Raw genomic sequence first — 16,931 nt, forward strand, 5'->3', positions numbered from 1 at the left:
TGTACCCTCTGGCAGTGGCCTGTGTCTCCAGATCAGTTGTCTGCCAGAGTGTACAAAGGCATTCTCTCGAAGGTTCGGGGCTGGGTGTGGTCAGTCCTGCTAAACATTGAGGAAGCCAAGCCTGAGAGCCCCGGGAAATACGAGGTGTGCTCAGTCAGAGCACAGCAAACAGGCTTTGTCAGGAGCCCAGGTCTCCAGCTGGAGGAACATCAAGCCCAGCTTATGGGGGTGGGTGGGGTGGTCAGATGCACATCCTGGGCACAGACAGTGACATGGGCACCGCAGAGGAGCTAGGCTCTGGTGACCCTCCCTGGCTTCAGAAACAAGCTGCAAAGCAGCTTTCTACAGAGGGAAACATTCCTTTTTCCTTCCTTCCAGAAGTGCTGATTGTGGGATGACTGCCATTTGGGGCAGGAGCCTTTCATCTGTTCTGAGGCTGCTTCCTCTCCTGGCCCCACCCTACCGGTCATGAAGGAAAAGGGCAAGAGTTTCTCTGACCACATCCACCAGATGGACGTGGATGTGAGCCGGACACTGAGGGGTCACACAATTTTAGGAAATGATATGGCATCAGGTAAGTCTGTGGGGGCTATGGGGTCCCAGTGGAGACGTGGTGAACCAGAGGGATGGGGACTTCCCCAGAAAAAAAAGCCAAGTTCACCCAGGAGGGATGACAGAGCTGCCAGGGCTCTCCAGGCTCAGGAAGCAGCCGGCACCATCACCGAGCACCTCCCGGGTTCCAAGCCCCAGGCCAGGCTGGAACCTGTGGGCCAGAACCCAGCGGGATCCTGAGGAGACAGAAGGCAGCAAACAAAATCATGCACAATGGTGGAAAGTGCTCCGCCTGACCCACGGGGACCCATGGTAGGGATCCACGGGAGGGCAGCAAGATGGAGGGCTCGTTAACCTCTCCTGGCAAAACTTACAGTACCAAATGCTGGGGGGAATTCGGGGCCCCGGAAGCCCTCATCCGCAGCTGGTGGAAACATGACAGCCACTTTGGAAGCCACTGGTTAGTCACTCGCAAAGCTCCTTCACAGGAATCACACGTCCCCAAAGTGTCACAGACACTGAACCAACTGATTTGGAAACTGACGTCCACATGAAACCTGATGCCACATTCACTGCTTGTTTCATTGTCACTCACACACGGAGGCTACGGCAACAACTTTCAATCTGGGAATGGGGAGAGGATGGGTGGTCCTTCCTTCAAAGGGAAGGAGACTCAGCGAGAAATGTGAACCAGCCAGTGATGTCCGGATGAACGTCGGTGGTTCTTAGTTGCATTTTGCTAAGGAAAAACAACAACAACAACAACAACAACAAAAAACAGACCCAACAAGCTACTGCTGTAGGGTTCAATTCATAGGCCGTTCTGGAAAAGGCCAAACCTCAGGGACAGAGAACAGGTTGGGACGGCCAAGGGCTGATGGATTGGGAAGAGACTGGCTGCACAGGGGACATGCTGGAGACTTGGAGAACAAAGGAGCCGTTCCAGGAGCGGGGAGCAGTGGCTGGGAGACTCCGCACACTGGGTTAGAACCATGGAGGAAGTGTACACCCCAAAGACTGAACTGGCAGCTGTGCAGACTGAAAAAAACAAAAATCAGAGTGTGATCAGTCAACTCATGGTACGAAATCCACAGCAGATGTGGATTTTACTGAAACATTTCTTAAACAATCAAGGCCCTGAATAGCTCACGGCTCATCTGGTGAATCATCTGAATCTGAAAGTAGATTTGTTGTGAAGGTTTGTAGACAAAGGGAAACTAAAAGCATCTGCACAAAAGAAACGAAAACCCCTTTCCTCTCTTTCCTAGGCATCAGGAATTATTCTCCACTCTCCTGGCACATTCGGCATATAGCCCCATGATTATTCTCAGGGAGTGACGTTTCTGGGACATATTCCCATATTCACAGTCTTGGAACCATGGAGGCGTTGGTGTCTGGTAGGGGCATCGTTGCTTCTTTCAAAGTCAGTATTTGTGACCCACCAGGATACAGTAGGTAGGACTCCAGCTCACTGCTGGCATAAACCTCCAAGCAAGGGGGTGGTCTCAAGGGGTCAAACTGAGACAAAGGAGTCAGGGCCCCAATGACTAGTGTCACCTGGGCCTGACCACCACTTCTCATAACAAGAAATGACACCCTCCTCCTGGGGCTGCCCCAAAGCCCAGGAGCTTGGCGTTGTCACATGCAGGATGGTGCTCTCAGAAGACCTTTTGGACAAGTTGCTGAAGTGCCTGAGGGACATGGCCTTTGTCAGGAAATGAATTTGCATTCTGAGGAAGCCTCTTTTTCAGAGGAAGCCTCCCCAGTCACCTCTGCCCTCTCTGATGACATGAGTCCTCCCAGGTGACCTCAGTCCTCCAGGTGATGTCCTTCCATGGTGACTCTGGCTCTTGCAGGAGGTGGGCTACTGCAGGGACCAGAGACACACTGCCACCTCATTCCTCCTTTATCTCCCTGGGGAGGGCGCATCCTGGGCACTAGCCCAGCCGTTGGTTGGTGAGAGGCACTCCCTGCAGGGTAGGTGGACAGCTGCTCCCCAGGCCTCATGCAGCCAGACCCGGGGACGGCCACCCTGGCCAGATGATCTTGACTTCCAGCAAAGGCACCTTCCTTGTGTTGCCTGCTTGTTGGGAGCCTTTAGGATGTCCCTGCTTAGGGTCCCACAGGAGCCTGGGGCTACAGGGGGATCCCCAGACCACAAGTCAGATGCCTTTTATGCCCATCAGCAGAGGGCATCTCATCCTTCCCGTGGCTGCCTTCTGTGTCTTGGAGCCACGCCCTTCAGCTCTGATTCTGTGCAGCTGACTGTCCCCTCCCTGAGAGTCCTCCTGTCCTCCAGCTGGCCAGGCTCCAGCTGCTCTTGGTGTCCACAGGTGAGCCAATGAAGGCCAGATGGCATCTCCCCATGCCATACTTCCAGGAGACAACCATGAAGCCCAGCACCCACCCTGTTCTTTCCACTCTCTGTCATGGCCTCAAAGTCAGGCTTGCCCTCCCAGCACCCTGGCCCAGGAGGCCTCCAGGAGCACCTCCAGCCAGGCTCCAGGGGACGTTCCCACCCCTCCTCCCCAGGGCTAAGACCACATGGTGGGGTCATCAGATGGGAGGGTGGGAGGCCTCTCGGTTCCACTGCACAGAGCCACAATGTGGACGTGGACTTTCCGGCTCTGCAGGGCACACAGCACTGCTTCTGACCAGAACAATGCATTCACAGCTAGGGACTCGCAGCATTGCACTCCCACCTCAGGGCCTTGGCTCTGCCACCTCTACTTGGAATGTTCTCAGTTCCCTCCAGGCTTCTAGAAGCATCTGGGCCAGAACTCATGGCTGGATACGCACCCGTGGCTCCACAAACCCAAACAAGCTTCTCATCCTCATTTTACTTTTTGTTAAACTTAGGAAAATTTATTAAGATATGACTTACATCCCTGGTAAGTGCACGGCTTGAAAGACATTCACAGATGGAACACACCAGCCCTTACAGGTCACAAAGCCAGCCATGCCAAGCCCCTCCCAGCGCCCCTAGTCCCACAACGAGTGCTCCGACTTCTGACGAGACAGTTAGCCTGCCTTTCGTACTTTACACTCATGGAAGGATAACTACCTTCATGTTTTAAAATAAATCTTTACTTTTGAAATGATTTTAGATATACAGAAAAATTGAAAGGCACTATAGCGTACTCCTACATCTTCTATCCAGCTGCCCCTAATAAATGACATTTTGCATTACCATGGCACATTTGTCCAAACTAAGAAATTTAGGCCGACTGTAGTGGCTCACACCCGTAATCCCAGCAATTCGAGAGGTGGAGACAGGAGGTTCAGGTTCACCCGACGCCAGGAGTTCGCCATTACCCTGCGCACCATAGGATAGGTAGACCCTGTCTCTAGAGGAAAGTAACAAAAACTTAGCCAGGCATGATGGCGTGTGCCTATAGTCCCACCTAGTCAGGAGGCCAAGGCGGGAGGCTCGCACACAACTGTACTCCCAGCTACGCGAGAGGTCGAGGCAGGAGAACGCTTGAACCGGGGGTCGGAGGTTTCAGTGAGCCGAGGTCTCGCCAGTGCACTCAGCCTGGGCTGCAGGCAGACTCCGTCCCGGAACAAACAGAAGTTATGATGTCAAGTACTAGCTTTGATGTTAAGATGCCTGCAACGTGAGGCAGTTTCACAACGATACATGCACACGTAGCTACAGGTGGGGACAGAGCAACAGGCAGAAATGGCAAAGTGCTGGGTTGTCTGATTTAAGCGGAGGTGTTCACTGCACTTTCAACTGTTAAAACGATCACACTGCAAAGCTAGAGCGGGAAAAAAACCCGCCTCCCTTCTGCGCAGTCGCCGTGGGCACGAGCGGCACGCGGAGCCCGACCGCCTCCTGAGGGTCCCAAGCGCGCAGCTCCGGCGGTCCCACCAGACCCCATCTGCGCATGCTCAGCCCCGCCGCGCCGCCCCGCCCCGCCCCTCGGGCGTACGTGTGCGCGCAGGGCGCAGGCGCGCGGGTCCCGGCAGCCCGTGAGACGCCAGCGGCAGGACGCGGGCGGCCGTCTGAGGCGCGGGCGCTGCGAGAGGATGGAGCCGCCCAAGGTGGAAAAGTTCGCGACCGCCAACCGGGGAAACGGGCTGCGCGCTGTGGCCCCGCTGCGGCCCGGGGAGCTGCTCTTCCGCTCGGATCCCTTGGCGTACACGGTGTCCAAGGGGAGTCGCGGCGTCGTCTGCGACCGCTGCCTCCTCGGGTACGTGCGAGCGCCTCGCCCGCCTGAGTCGAGCCGTGTGGGTGCTGGGGCGCCGGGCGGGCGGCAGCCGCGGGACTCCGGCCGGACGCGGCTGCACCGGGAGCCTGGCGGAGCCGCCGCTGACGCGCGTGTGCCCGGGGGCGGGTCGCGGCTGACAGCCCCGCCCGGACACCCCCTGGGTTGCCGCCGCGGGGTTGGGGAGGGGGCGCGGGCTCAGCCCCTGCCCCCCAACCTGGGCTGCGGGGAAAATGGGAAGACCACTGGGCAGACTCAAGGGGGAAGGGTTGTGCCGGGAGTAACTGCGGGGAGCAGAAAGCCTGTGTCCTGTGCGACAGGCTTTAGCGCTGCGGCGGTGGAAATCACAGGTGGCGGGCGTGCGAGTGGATGGCAGCCGGGAGGTGTAAACCAGGCTCCCCGCGGAGGCCCGGGTGAAGCCTGAGGCTCGCGGGAGGTGGGAGAGTCTCGGCGTTGACAGTGCACCTGTGTGGCCTTGGGGATGCGAAGATGAGCGGGACATCCGCAAGGAGCGCATCAAGCCAGAGAGATAATTAGTGTCCCAGAAGGGCTGAAGTGGAGGGGCAAGTGATGCGCTGTGGAGCATCAGTTCCTGGGGTTCCCCCGTGTGCTTTGCCGTTTAATGGCTGTGCGGGCATGTCTCACTCTTAACCACCTACCTAGATGCGAGGGTTCGCGTGAAAGTGTTTTGGGAGCTGGATGCGCTTGCCAATGTGAAGTGCTATGCGAAAGCACTTTGTGGACATGTGTAACATACAGTCATAGTCACAGGAATTGCATTCAGTCAACAAATGTTATTGAGCTTCTGTGTGCAAGGAAGAAGAGTTATGTTTTGAGATGAGTGAGATGGTTTTGTGCAAGGCCGCTTTTCAGATCTGTCAGTCTGGGATTTAGATGGGTGGAGGTAGGATGGTGAGTGCAAAACCGGTATCTGTAATTTGACCATTGTTCTTGCTTTGTTCTCATTTGATTCATAATTGAGGAGTATGACTTTGCGTTTTAAAGCTACAATAATTTTGTCTGTTGCTGTCTGAAGTAGTGATAACAGCAAAAACATCTGTTCAGGAGAGAGCAGCACCTTGAAGTTTTTGTAAACTGTGTGGTTGAAAACAGTTCATTTCTTTCAAGATAGTACTTGGAACAGGAAAGTTTTGGAATGAATAAATGGCGACAGATTGGTAATTGAATCACAAGAGCCGAACTTGAGTCATATGACACATGGAATTGTGCATTTTTGAAATAAACTACACAAACCCTTTGTGGATGGGATGCTTGTTGATTTACCGTACTATTTCATTACTCTCGTTCATTTTTCTTATTTGCAATAACTGTGGTGATTTAAGCAAAAAAGGAATTTCATGAAAGAGTATTGGGGGTTCTCAGTGTTGCTTTAAAGTCTGCAGAGACTTGAAATGGGCAGGAACCAAATCAGAATTGCACTGCAAAAGTAGTTGGGGCTGGGTCTGGGGAGTGTATCACTTCTGTTGCCGGATAATGCTGGATTCTGCAGTATGTACCGCCAGCACCACAGACACTGGACCCTGCTGCTGCTGCTGCTGCTGCTGCTGCTGCTGCTGCTGCTGCTCCTTGCGAAACTGGCTGTTGCTGGACAGTTATTCTCTCAAACATTCTTCCTTGTGATATTAGCTTTTATTTGAAGTTCTCAGTGAGTATCTTAGATTGGCTAACCTTAGGTCACTGCCTGTACCTAGCTGCAGGAGAGGTTGAGAAGTATTTAGCCTTTTTAAGATAGAAGGCAGGCTTACTCTACTTCCCAGCAATAGTTATGCAATGGGGAAATCGACAAACGTAAACGTGGAAAAAGGGGTATAAGTAAATGCTAAGCATCTAAACAAAACAAGCTAAACAGATTCTTCATAGTGACTAACAAATACTTGTTCGTATTTTACGCACATACACAATATTTGCACTTATTTGGGATTGTCAGGATAAACAGTTCACTTGTATTGTGGTAGTAGGTGCTCTGTTTGAACACTCCCACTTAGTGGTTATAGTGCTCTGAAGAGCCTGGTTGGGAGTCACTGCACCCTGAAAATAGGGAAATGTTTGTGCAGTGCTTGATGCAGTTTTCTGCCATGGTTGAATGCATGTCGTTGAGGGATAAGTTTCTGTATTATCATGTTGTAAGTAAAATTCGTTTCTCTGTATTCACTGTCAGTTGTGAAGTCTTTGAGGATACATAGTGCATCTTTCAATTTTTGTAGCCCCAGTTTGTAACGTATAGTAAGCCCTTAGTTTGTAGTATGAATGTCTGGCAGAATTTTCCTCCTGTTGATGTCCTGCTGCTGCCTTCCATCTGAATTAAGTATGGAATGAAAATGTTAGTTTGTAGCAATTAACAGTTACATAGGGAAGGAAAAATAAAATAGAATTAAACATATTGATTATAGCTACAGTCATGCACTGCATAATGACATTTTGGTCAACAAAAGACCACACACATGACAGTGGCCCTGTATGATCATATCATTTTTAACTGTACCTTTCCTGTGTTTAGATACACAAACAACCACTGTCTTACAGTTACCTTCAGTATTCAGTACAGTGGCATACTGTGCAGGTTTATAGCTTAGGAGCAATAGGCAATATAGGCAATACCTGAGAGCCTAGGTGTGTAGTAGGCTATACTACCTAGGTTTGTGCGAGCATACTCCACGATATTCCCACAACAATGGAATCACCTAGTGACGTCCTTAAGGGGTGTGTGACACTACTTCATTAGTCTCCAAAAATAACGGTTACGAAGTTTTACACAATTTCCTTTGGTCTAGGGCTGTTTTGATTAGTAGCGTTAGTTCTGTATACTTGTTTTTGTTAATGGGTAGAGGTGAACCTGCTTCACGGCTTATCTTTCTTTTTTCTTCTCATTAAGGAATGGCTTCTGGTTTTTCATGTTGTGCCTGGAAAAGAAAATGAAGTATGTAAACTGGACAAAAATGGCAATGACAATGAAATTGTAACCTGAACTCACTTTTTTTTTTTTTTTTAAGGTGGAATTTTGCTCTTGTTGCCCAAGCTGGAGTGCAGTGGTGTGATCTCGGCTCACCACAACCTCCCCTTCTTGGGTTCATGTGATTCTCCTGCCTCAGCCTCCCGAGTAGCTGGGATTACAGGCATGCGCCAACAAACCTGGCAAATTTTTGTGTTTTTAGTAGAGACGAGGTTTCACCATGTTAGTCAAGCTGGTCTCAAACTCCTGACCTCAGATGATCTGTCCACCGCAGCCTCCCACAGTGCTGGGATTACAGGCGTGAGCTGCTGCTCCCAGCCTGAGATCACTTACATTGTCCTTCTGCTGTTGCATGCATTTTCAATTTGATAGAGATAGAAAAGGTTGACTGACAAATGGGTCTGGGTTACGTGTATTTCCTGTTTGCTTTGGTCAATGTAGCACGTAAAATTCCGTTATTAGGATTTTATTTGTAGACCTCACTCCCTAGCGTAGTGATCTAAATCTAATCTTTATATCCCCAGGGCCTAGCACATGGGAGATGTTAATAATTCAAGGGATAATATTTTGGGGAACTTGAAGTGACTGTATGTTTGTTTTTGGTTTTTTCAAGTTCCAAATTGCCTGCAGCTTCCATATCAAGAGCTACTTTTCGGAAACTCTAGTGGTAGTTTCTTCTATAGGGTAAAGAGAATATCTCATCCAGGATTAAGGCTGAGAATTAGGCTTAGTGCCTTCCAGGGGGAAGGAGGATGACTTGGAAGTAGAAGTTTCATCCCTTTCAGTTCTGGTGGATTGTGGGAAGTGGGGGATAGAGGTAGGGAAAACAGATTGTGAGAAATTGTTATCTGCTCTTATCTGTTCTGATCTTTTTTGGCTGGCTAACGTTCTAGGGTTAAGGTGGGGATGTTTAATGGGATGAGGGAACAGTCAACAGTTGAAGGCCTTTCGCTCTGCTCCTTATTTGGAATCTTGAGAGAAGATGATATGCAGGTTGGTGATAGGCCAACATGAATCTGTAGCACAGCAGTGGTAGAAGGAAGTGGCTAGACAGATGAGCTTGTGGTAGCAGGAGATTCTGAAATGCTCTCATACCACCACGAAGGGGGTGGAGTAATTATTGGCATGGTGGAACAGCTGGCATCATGACAAAGGACTGTGTGACTATAGATTCAAGGTCAGGATCACAGACCCCAGGGATGAAAGCCAGCACAACATCCCAAAAGATGAGATGGCACCAGTTCAGCCATAGGACCTGATTACCTCCTTGCAGCAGAGACCAGTCAGGTTCCAGAGAGACAATACAGATCCAAGGTCTTTTTGACACTGTTACTTCTAGGATGTCCTATAAGACCTTGGAGGGAAATCTACCTGAAAGCAGTCATTTAAAGCAGTCTGCGTAAGGAGTAAAGTCTAAGTATGGACTAGAAGAGATTAAGATATTGTTTGACAAGTTTTAAATTTCCTGGATATTTATTAGAGTAGATATTCACGAGGAATATTAAATTATAGAAAAAAAGTGGCACATGTTCAGGTGACAGATCAGATCAGTTATAGAAAATAAAGCAGGCTGTAGTCCCAGCACTTTGGGAGGTCCAGACAGGTGGATTGCTTGAGCCCAGGAGTTCAAGATGAGCCTGTGCAACATGGCAAAAACTGGTCTGTACTAAAAATACAAATAACTATCCAGGGGCATGCCTGTAGTCCCAGCTACTCAGAAGGCTGAGGTGGGAAGATCAATTGAGCCCAGGAGTTGGAGGTTGAAGTGAGTGGTGATCACAGCACTGCATACCAACCTGGGCAACAAAGTGAGACTCTGTCTCAGGTAGAGAATAGAAAAGACAAAAAAGCAGCTGCATTTGAGTTGCAGTGTGAGTAAATGTGACCAGGTAACAAAGGGTAATAAGCCACTTCATTAGGTGAGGTGATGGAATCTATCTTAGCTAAGGACTGAACCTGGGGTGGAGACAGGAGGGAATATCTTCATATATGAGGGTAAGAAGAGGTGCCAGATGGGCACAGTGGCTCAGGTCTGTTATCCCAACACTTTGGGAGGCCAAGGCAGGCAGATAACCTGAGGTTGGGAGTTCGAGACCAGCCTGAACAACATGGAGAAACCCCATCTCTATTAAAAATACAAAATTAGGGCCGGGCGCGGTGGCTCAAGCCTGTAATCCCAGCACTTTGGGAGGCCGAGGCGGGTGGATCACGAGGTCAAGAGATCGAGACCATCCTGGTCAACATGGTGAAACCCTGTCTCTACTAAAAATACAAAAAATTAGCTGGGCATGGTGGTGCGTGCCTGTAATCCCAGCGACTCAGGAGGCTGGGGCAGGAGAATTGCCTGAACCCAGGAGGCGGAGGTTGCAGTGAGCCGAGATCGCGCCATTGCACTCCAGCCTGGGCAACAAGAGCGAAACTCCGTCTCAAAAAAAAAAAAAAAAAAAAAAAAATACAAAATTAGCTGGGCGTGGTGGTGCATGCCTGTAATCCCAGCTACTCGGGAGACTGAGGCAGGAGAATCCCTTGAACCTGGGAGGCGAAGGTTGTGGTGAGCTGAGATTGTGCCATTGCACTCTAGCCTAGGCAAAAAGAGCAAAATTCTGTATCAAAAACAAAACAAGAAGAGGTGCCAGAGAAGGCAATGGCAGTGGTGACTGAAAAGTTTAAGGACAGCTAGAAAGTGGTTGCTAGGTAACTCAGCCTTAGGAGTGATTGGAAATAGTCTTCTAGGAGAGAAGCATAAATTGCCTCGTGAGAGACTAGCAAACAATACAGTCAGGATGGCTAAAGGTGACCCCAAGAAACCAAAGGGCAAGATGTCTGCTTATACCTTCTTTGTACAGACGTGCAGAGAAGAACATAAGAAGAAAAACCCATAGGTCCCTGTCAGTTTCACAGAATTTTCCAAGAAATGCTCTGAGAGGTGGAAGACAATGTCCGGGAAAGAGAAATCTAAATTTGATGAAATGGCAAAGGTGGATAAAGTGCGCTATGATCAGGAAATGAAGGATTATGGACCAGCTAAGGGAGGCAAGAAGAAGAAAGATCCTAATGCCCCCAAATGCCACTGTCTGACTTCTTCCTGTTCTGCTCAGAATTCCTCCCCAAGATCAAATCCACAAACCCTGGCATCTCTGTTGGAGATGTGACAAAAAAGCTGGGTGAGATGTGGAATAACCTAAATGGCAGCGAAAAGCAGCCTTACATCACTAAGGCAGCAAGGCTGAAGGAGAAGTATGAGAAGGATGTTGCTGACTATAAGTCGAAAGGAAAGTTTGATTGTGCAAAGTGTCCCGCTAAAGTTGCCTGGAAAAAAGTGGAAGAGGAAGATGCAGAAGACGAGGAGGAAGAGGAAGAGGAGAAGGGGGATAAGGGGGTGGAGGGGGAAGAGGGGGAGGAGGGGGAATAAAAAAACTGTTTATCTGTTAAAAAAAAATTGCCTCGTGAAATGTAGGATTGTTGAAAAGTGCTGAGAGTCTGCTTAAAACTTGCGTTCATTTATTTAAAGTGGGAACAGTTGGGTAGTGTTTCCTTCCTCTCCCAGTTGCCAGCTGCTTGGCCATGAGAACTGAATTTACCCAGGATTGCTAGGTTAGTATGATGGATGGAGAGAGGGGACAGGAAGTTGAAGTTGTAGGCAAGGGAGGGTATAATCATGGATCATGGTTTCTCAGGTAGGGAATGAAGTCATAAGGAAGGTGATGGTCAGTGAAATGTGGTCAAATCAATGGATTAGAGGTGCTCATGTGGTCAGAGAAATGGTGAATGGTCAGATAATGGGTTGACTTGATATGTACATGCTGAGAAGTAGTGTGTGTTTTGATACAACAAGGGACAGGGTATGGCAGAAAGTGGCCAGGGTAGGGAGTAAGAAAAGATGTTTGTCAGGAAACCCAAAGGCTGAGGTGTTACATGGATTGTCTAAATACATGAAGTTACTAAGAATGTTAGACATTGGAATAAATAGTTTCAGCAAAGGCAGAATTCTCACATTGGCTGCAATAACCCAAGGTTTCAGGGTCAGTAGAGTGGAAGAGGCTAGTGGAGACGGAGAAGCACTTACCCCTGTTAAAATAACATAAAAAGACATGATTGGGTTTATGGCTGATTTGTGAAATATGGTTAGCACCAGGTGCAAATGAGTTGCTGCAGTGTTACAGACTCTTGCTCCAAGGCCCTGAAGGTCACGTGACTAGCAAAAGTATTTCAAAGAGTAGAGCCTTGAACTCTGGCTTGAAATAGGACTTGCAGCTTCCTCGCTTGGAATAAAATAAGGTGGAACAGTTGATAATAATGTGGTTTGGGAAAGGACATTATGGATGTGACTCCATTTTTCTTTTTAAGTGGGAGTCATAATTCCTGTTCCTTTTGCAGCTTCCTTTTCTTCTGCAAGGAGGTTTGGGAGAGGGCTTATGGCTGAGCCGTGGTGGAAACATTTGATCCATGTGAATGCCACAGCAGAGGACGTTCTTAATCAGACAGGATGAGCTGCTTTGTGGAAAGCAGTAAGTTGTTCTTCAGACAGCCTGGTGCTTGCTCGAAGGGCCCAAGAACAGAGCAACTATGGGGACGGGGTAGAGGCTGGTGCCTGGAACTCAACAATACAAACTTCAGAGTGCCCAGTTTGCTGCCAGTAGTAACTGGTCCTTCAGGACATATCTTCAGGACCAGCCAGCCACCTCGTGTCAGGTTTTTATTTTAGAACTTTTTGTCATGGAGGGGTCGGTTTCAATATCAATTTTTTTCCTGCACTTGGATTTGTCTTCCCTGCATGTAATACCATCCCTAAGATTCACTGAGAATCTTTGATAGAGCTGTAGTATTTCCCACAAGGTTGCCTCTGACCTTCACAGAAGGAGAATTGGAGCAATGGGCTAATGCTTATGGTTTTGACTGTTTATGTTTGCTGATTTCCTCATTGGGATGACCATTGGTGGGACATAGAGTGAGCCTGCCTTCTATCAAAAAAGCCAAAAAGGCTAAATACCTTCTCAACCTCCTTTGCAGCAAGGGTGCAGGCAATGACCTAAGTTCAGTCAATCCAAGACACTCACTGAGGACTTTGAAAAAAAGCCAATATCACAAAAAAGAAAGGTTGAGAATAACTCCAGCAATAGCCAAGAAGCAGCAGCAGCAGCAGCAGCAGCAGCAGCAGCAGCAGCAGTAGGGTCTGTGGTGCTGGTGGTACATACTGTAGAATCCAGCATTATCAGGCAACAGAAGTGATACACTCACCAGACCCAACCCCTGCTCTTAACATACACTGGCCTTTAAGTCAGCTGGTGTTATAGACTAGTGGTTCTCAGACCTTTTAGTCTCAGAACCCCTTTATGCTTTTACAAATTACCTAAATAGATGTGACAGGGATTTAAAAAGTATTATTGATGGTGCTGACGATGTTTTGTTTATGTGGGTTTTATCTATTGATATTTACTGCATAAAAATTAAAACTAAGTTTTGAAAATACCTATTTAAACATAAATTTAAGGCTGGGTGTGGTGGCTCACGCCTGTAATTCCAGCACTTTGGAAGGCCGAGGCAGGCAGATCACATGAGCCCAGGAGTTTGAGACCAGCCTGGCCAACATAGCGAAACCCCATCTTTACTAAAAATACAAAAATTAGCCAGATGTGGTGGGGCATGCCTGTAATCCTAGCTGCTCAGGAGGCTGAGGCAGGAGAATTGCTTGCACCTGGGAGGTGGAGATTGCAGTGAGCCAAGATCGCACCACTGTGCTATAGCCTGGGCAACACAGTGAGACCCTGTCTCAAAATATATATATATATGTGTGTGTGTGTATGTGTGTGTGTGTGTTTGTGTGTGTGTATTTGATTGATTCATAAAGTTACACTGCAATAAATTTACATATATACATATATGTGTGCATATGTATATATGTACACATATGTACATATATATACACACATACATATGCATATATGCAAATTTACTGCAGCATAACAGTTTTTTAATGAATTAGACAATATTTTCTTTTTGTTTTTTTTTTTTTTGAGATGGAGTCTCCTTCTGTTGCCCAGCCTAGAGTGCAGTGGAACAATCTCAGCCCAATGCAACCTGTGTCTCCCGGGTTCAAGTGATTCTCCTGCCTTCCTAGTAGCTGGGACTACAGGCACTTGTGTATTTTCTAAAACAATGAAAATATAATGAGAATTGCATTGCTTTACACTTTTTCATGTCTCTCTAATGTCTGGCTTAATCAAAGACCCTTAGGTCTGGGTGTGGTGGCTCACATGCCTCACACTTGTAATCCCAGTGCTTTGTTAGGACAAGGTGGGAGGATCATTTGAGGCCAGAAGCTCAAAACCAGTTTTGGCAAATAGGGAAACTTCATCTTGTTCAAAAAAAAAATTGGCTGGATGTGATGACTCACGTCTGTAATCCCAGCACTTTGGGAAGCCGAGGCAGGAGGATCACCTGACGTCGGGAGTTCAAGACCAGTTTGACCAACATGGAGAAACTGCCTCTTTACTAAAAATACAAAGTTATCCGGGCATGGTGGTGCATGCCTGTAATTTCAGCTACTCGGTAGGCTGAGGCAGGAGAATCTCTTAAACCCAGGAGATGGAGATTGTGATGAGCTGAGATAGTGCCGTTGCACTCTAGCCTAGGCAACAAGAGCAAAACTCTGTCTCAAAACAAAAACAAAAAATTATCTGGGTAGGATGGTGTGCACCCTTGTAATCACAGTTACATCATTAGTGGGAATACAAAATGGTACAACCCCACATAGACATCTACACCTTGACCCAGAAATCCCACTGTGAGGAATCTACCCTGAAGATACACCTGCAACAATACAAAAATACATACACGCAAGGTTATTCATCAGAGCAACATGCACAACTGCAGAGCTACTTGGGAGGCTGAGGTTGGAGGATCACTGGAGCCTAGGAGGTCAAGGCTGCTGTAAGCCATGATCATGCCACAGGACTACAGCCTGGGGGACATAAGCATTCAGATCATAGCATCTGGTTCATCTCTTTTTTTCTTTTTAAGATAAGTGAGTATATATGTGTGTTCTTATTTTCCATTCTTTTACACTTGCTTTTTAAACTTAGTGTCTACTGGGAATCACTCTATTATCAGTTCATGGAGATCTTATTCTTCATGGCTCCATAATACTCAATTTTATGTGTCCACTGTGGTTTCTAATTTCCTGTGTGTGGCTATTCAGGCAATTTCCAGTACTTTACAGTTGTGCATGTTGCTCTGATGAATAACCTTGCATGTATGTATTTTTGTATTGTTGCAGGTGTATCTTCAGGGCAGATTCCTCACAGTGGGATTTCTGGGTCAAGGTGTAGATGTCTATGTGGGGTTGTACCATTTTGTATTCCCACTAATGATGTGTTTGAGTACCTGTTTCCCGTTGCTTTGTACCCTGAGCTTTTACATTTTTGCTGATCTGGTGAATGAGAAGTGGAATCTTAGCACAGTTTTAATTTGCATTTAAATTGCATTGTGGGTGAAGTTAAACATCTTTTCATGTGTTTAAAGGCCATATTTATATCTTCTTGTGATTTGTGTATATTTATCTTTTGCTCATTTTTCTCGTTTTTTCCTATTTATTTTTTTTCCCTAGAGACTGGGGTCTCCTTGTGTTACCCTGGCTGTAATGCAGTGGTGTGATCATAGCTCACTGCAGCTCCAAATTCCTGGGCTCAAGTGATCTTCCTTCCTCTGCCTTTAGAGTTTTTTGAGTAGCTGAGGCCACAGGTGTGCACTATCACATCTAGCTAATTAAAACAAATTTTTTTTTTTTTTTAGATATGAGATCTCCCTGGGAGGCAATCCTCCCATCCACTTTGAGATTCTCTTGGGGATTCTCTGATCTGATTTTACGTTTACCTCTGTATGTGCCACCATCTGTAGCACCTTGGGCATCAAGCTTCAGATGATTTTCCATTTCTATCTTAATCAGATGTAATCCTCCCTCTGGTGGACAGTGGGGTAAAAAGCATACAAACATTTTTCAAAAAAGCAACTTAGTTTTTAGCCATTAAAACAGTATCTCTGAGTGGTCTCTTTCATGAACCCCCTTTCCAATCTGTTCTCAGCCTCTGACATTTGCCACGATTCTTATTTTGAATTAGACAAAAAAAGGGCAAACAAGTCAAATTTTGTTATAAATAGGTATATGTAAAACTCACTAACGAAATACCACTGGTCAATTTTACATGGTATAGTGGCTTATTTTATTAATAATGACCATGTTTTTCACAATAAGAGTCAAAACCTGTGTTTGAAACTGGTAGTTTTACTTGGAGTTGATATGATATGAAGGAAAAATTGCGCTTGTTGATCTCCTTGCAATTTGTTACTGCAGGAAGATTTTGTGTAAATGAGTTTTTCTTCTAGTTTTTGAAGTAATAATTACTTGTTAGTATAGAAAAAATAAAGGCCACTTGTGCGATAACCTTATGTTTTATATCTCATTTTATTTTAAAAATGAATATGGATGGAGCCATTATTAGTTGTTGAAATACAATGTAATCAAGAAAGTTTCCTTTTTAAAGTTCATTTGTTGCCAGTTTACTGTTTTACACATGGCCTATTTGTGTTTAGTTTTAAACATTTAAAAGCATTTGTAACAATAGGCTAATATTGATCTTTTCCTTTTGTTTGTTTGAGACAGTCTCACTCTGTCACACAGGCTGGAGTGCTGTGGTGTGATCCCAGCTTACTGCAGCCTCAACCTCCTGGACTGAAGTCATCCTCCTACCTCAGCCTTGAGTAGCTGGGACCACAGGCATGCACCACCACGCCTGGCTAATTTTTATATTTTTTGTAGAGATGGAGTTTCACCATGTTGCCCAGCCTGGACTTGAACTCCTGGGCTCAAGCAGTTCACCTGCATCAGCCTCCCAAAGTGCTGGGACTACAGGCATGAGCTACTGCATCTAGCCAATACTGATTTTTAAAATTCATTATTTAGGTTGAGAATTATAATGTAAGGAAGTCCTCTTTTTATTGTTCTTATTAGCCTTTGCAGCAAAAGTAAATAAGAGCAACCACAAGGGGATAAGATAGATTTAGACTGACGGATTTGAATATATAAAAGTTAAAAACATCCTATGTGAAAGAACTATCTTACAATGAAAAAATCAAGAAACTGAGGAAAATATTTCAACATAAAAAGGAATATATATATATATATATTTTGTGTGTGTGTG

At 46.7% G+C, this 16,931-nt stretch overlaps 1 protein-coding gene and 1 pseudogene across 1 annotated transcript in view; both read left to right on the forward strand.

Moving 5' to 3' along the window:
- The first annotated feature begins 4,466 nt into the window (after positions 1 to 4,466).
- Positions 4,467 to 16,931, forward strand: part of SMYD3 (SET and MYND domain containing 3) — a 709,642-nt gene continuing 697,177 nt past the window's right edge. The window contains exon 1 of the mRNA XM_032242383.1: positions 4,467 to 4,748. Within this exon, the coding sequence (XP_032098274.1) occupies positions 4,585 to 4,748 (164 nt within the window). The 5' untranslated portion in view covers positions 4,467 to 4,584. The remainder of the gene's footprint in view (positions 4,749 to 16,931) is intronic.
- Positions 10,271 to 13,176, forward strand: LOC116526119 (annotated as a pseudogene).

This window comes from Sapajus apella, unplaced genomic scaffold (genome assembly GCF_009761245.1).
Source record: "Sapajus apella isolate SASKATOON/1434 unplaced genomic scaffold, GSC_monkey_1.0 scaffold49, whole genome shotgun sequence".
Taxonomy (NCBI): Eukaryota; Metazoa; Chordata; class Mammalia; order Primates; family Cebidae; genus Sapajus; species Sapajus apella.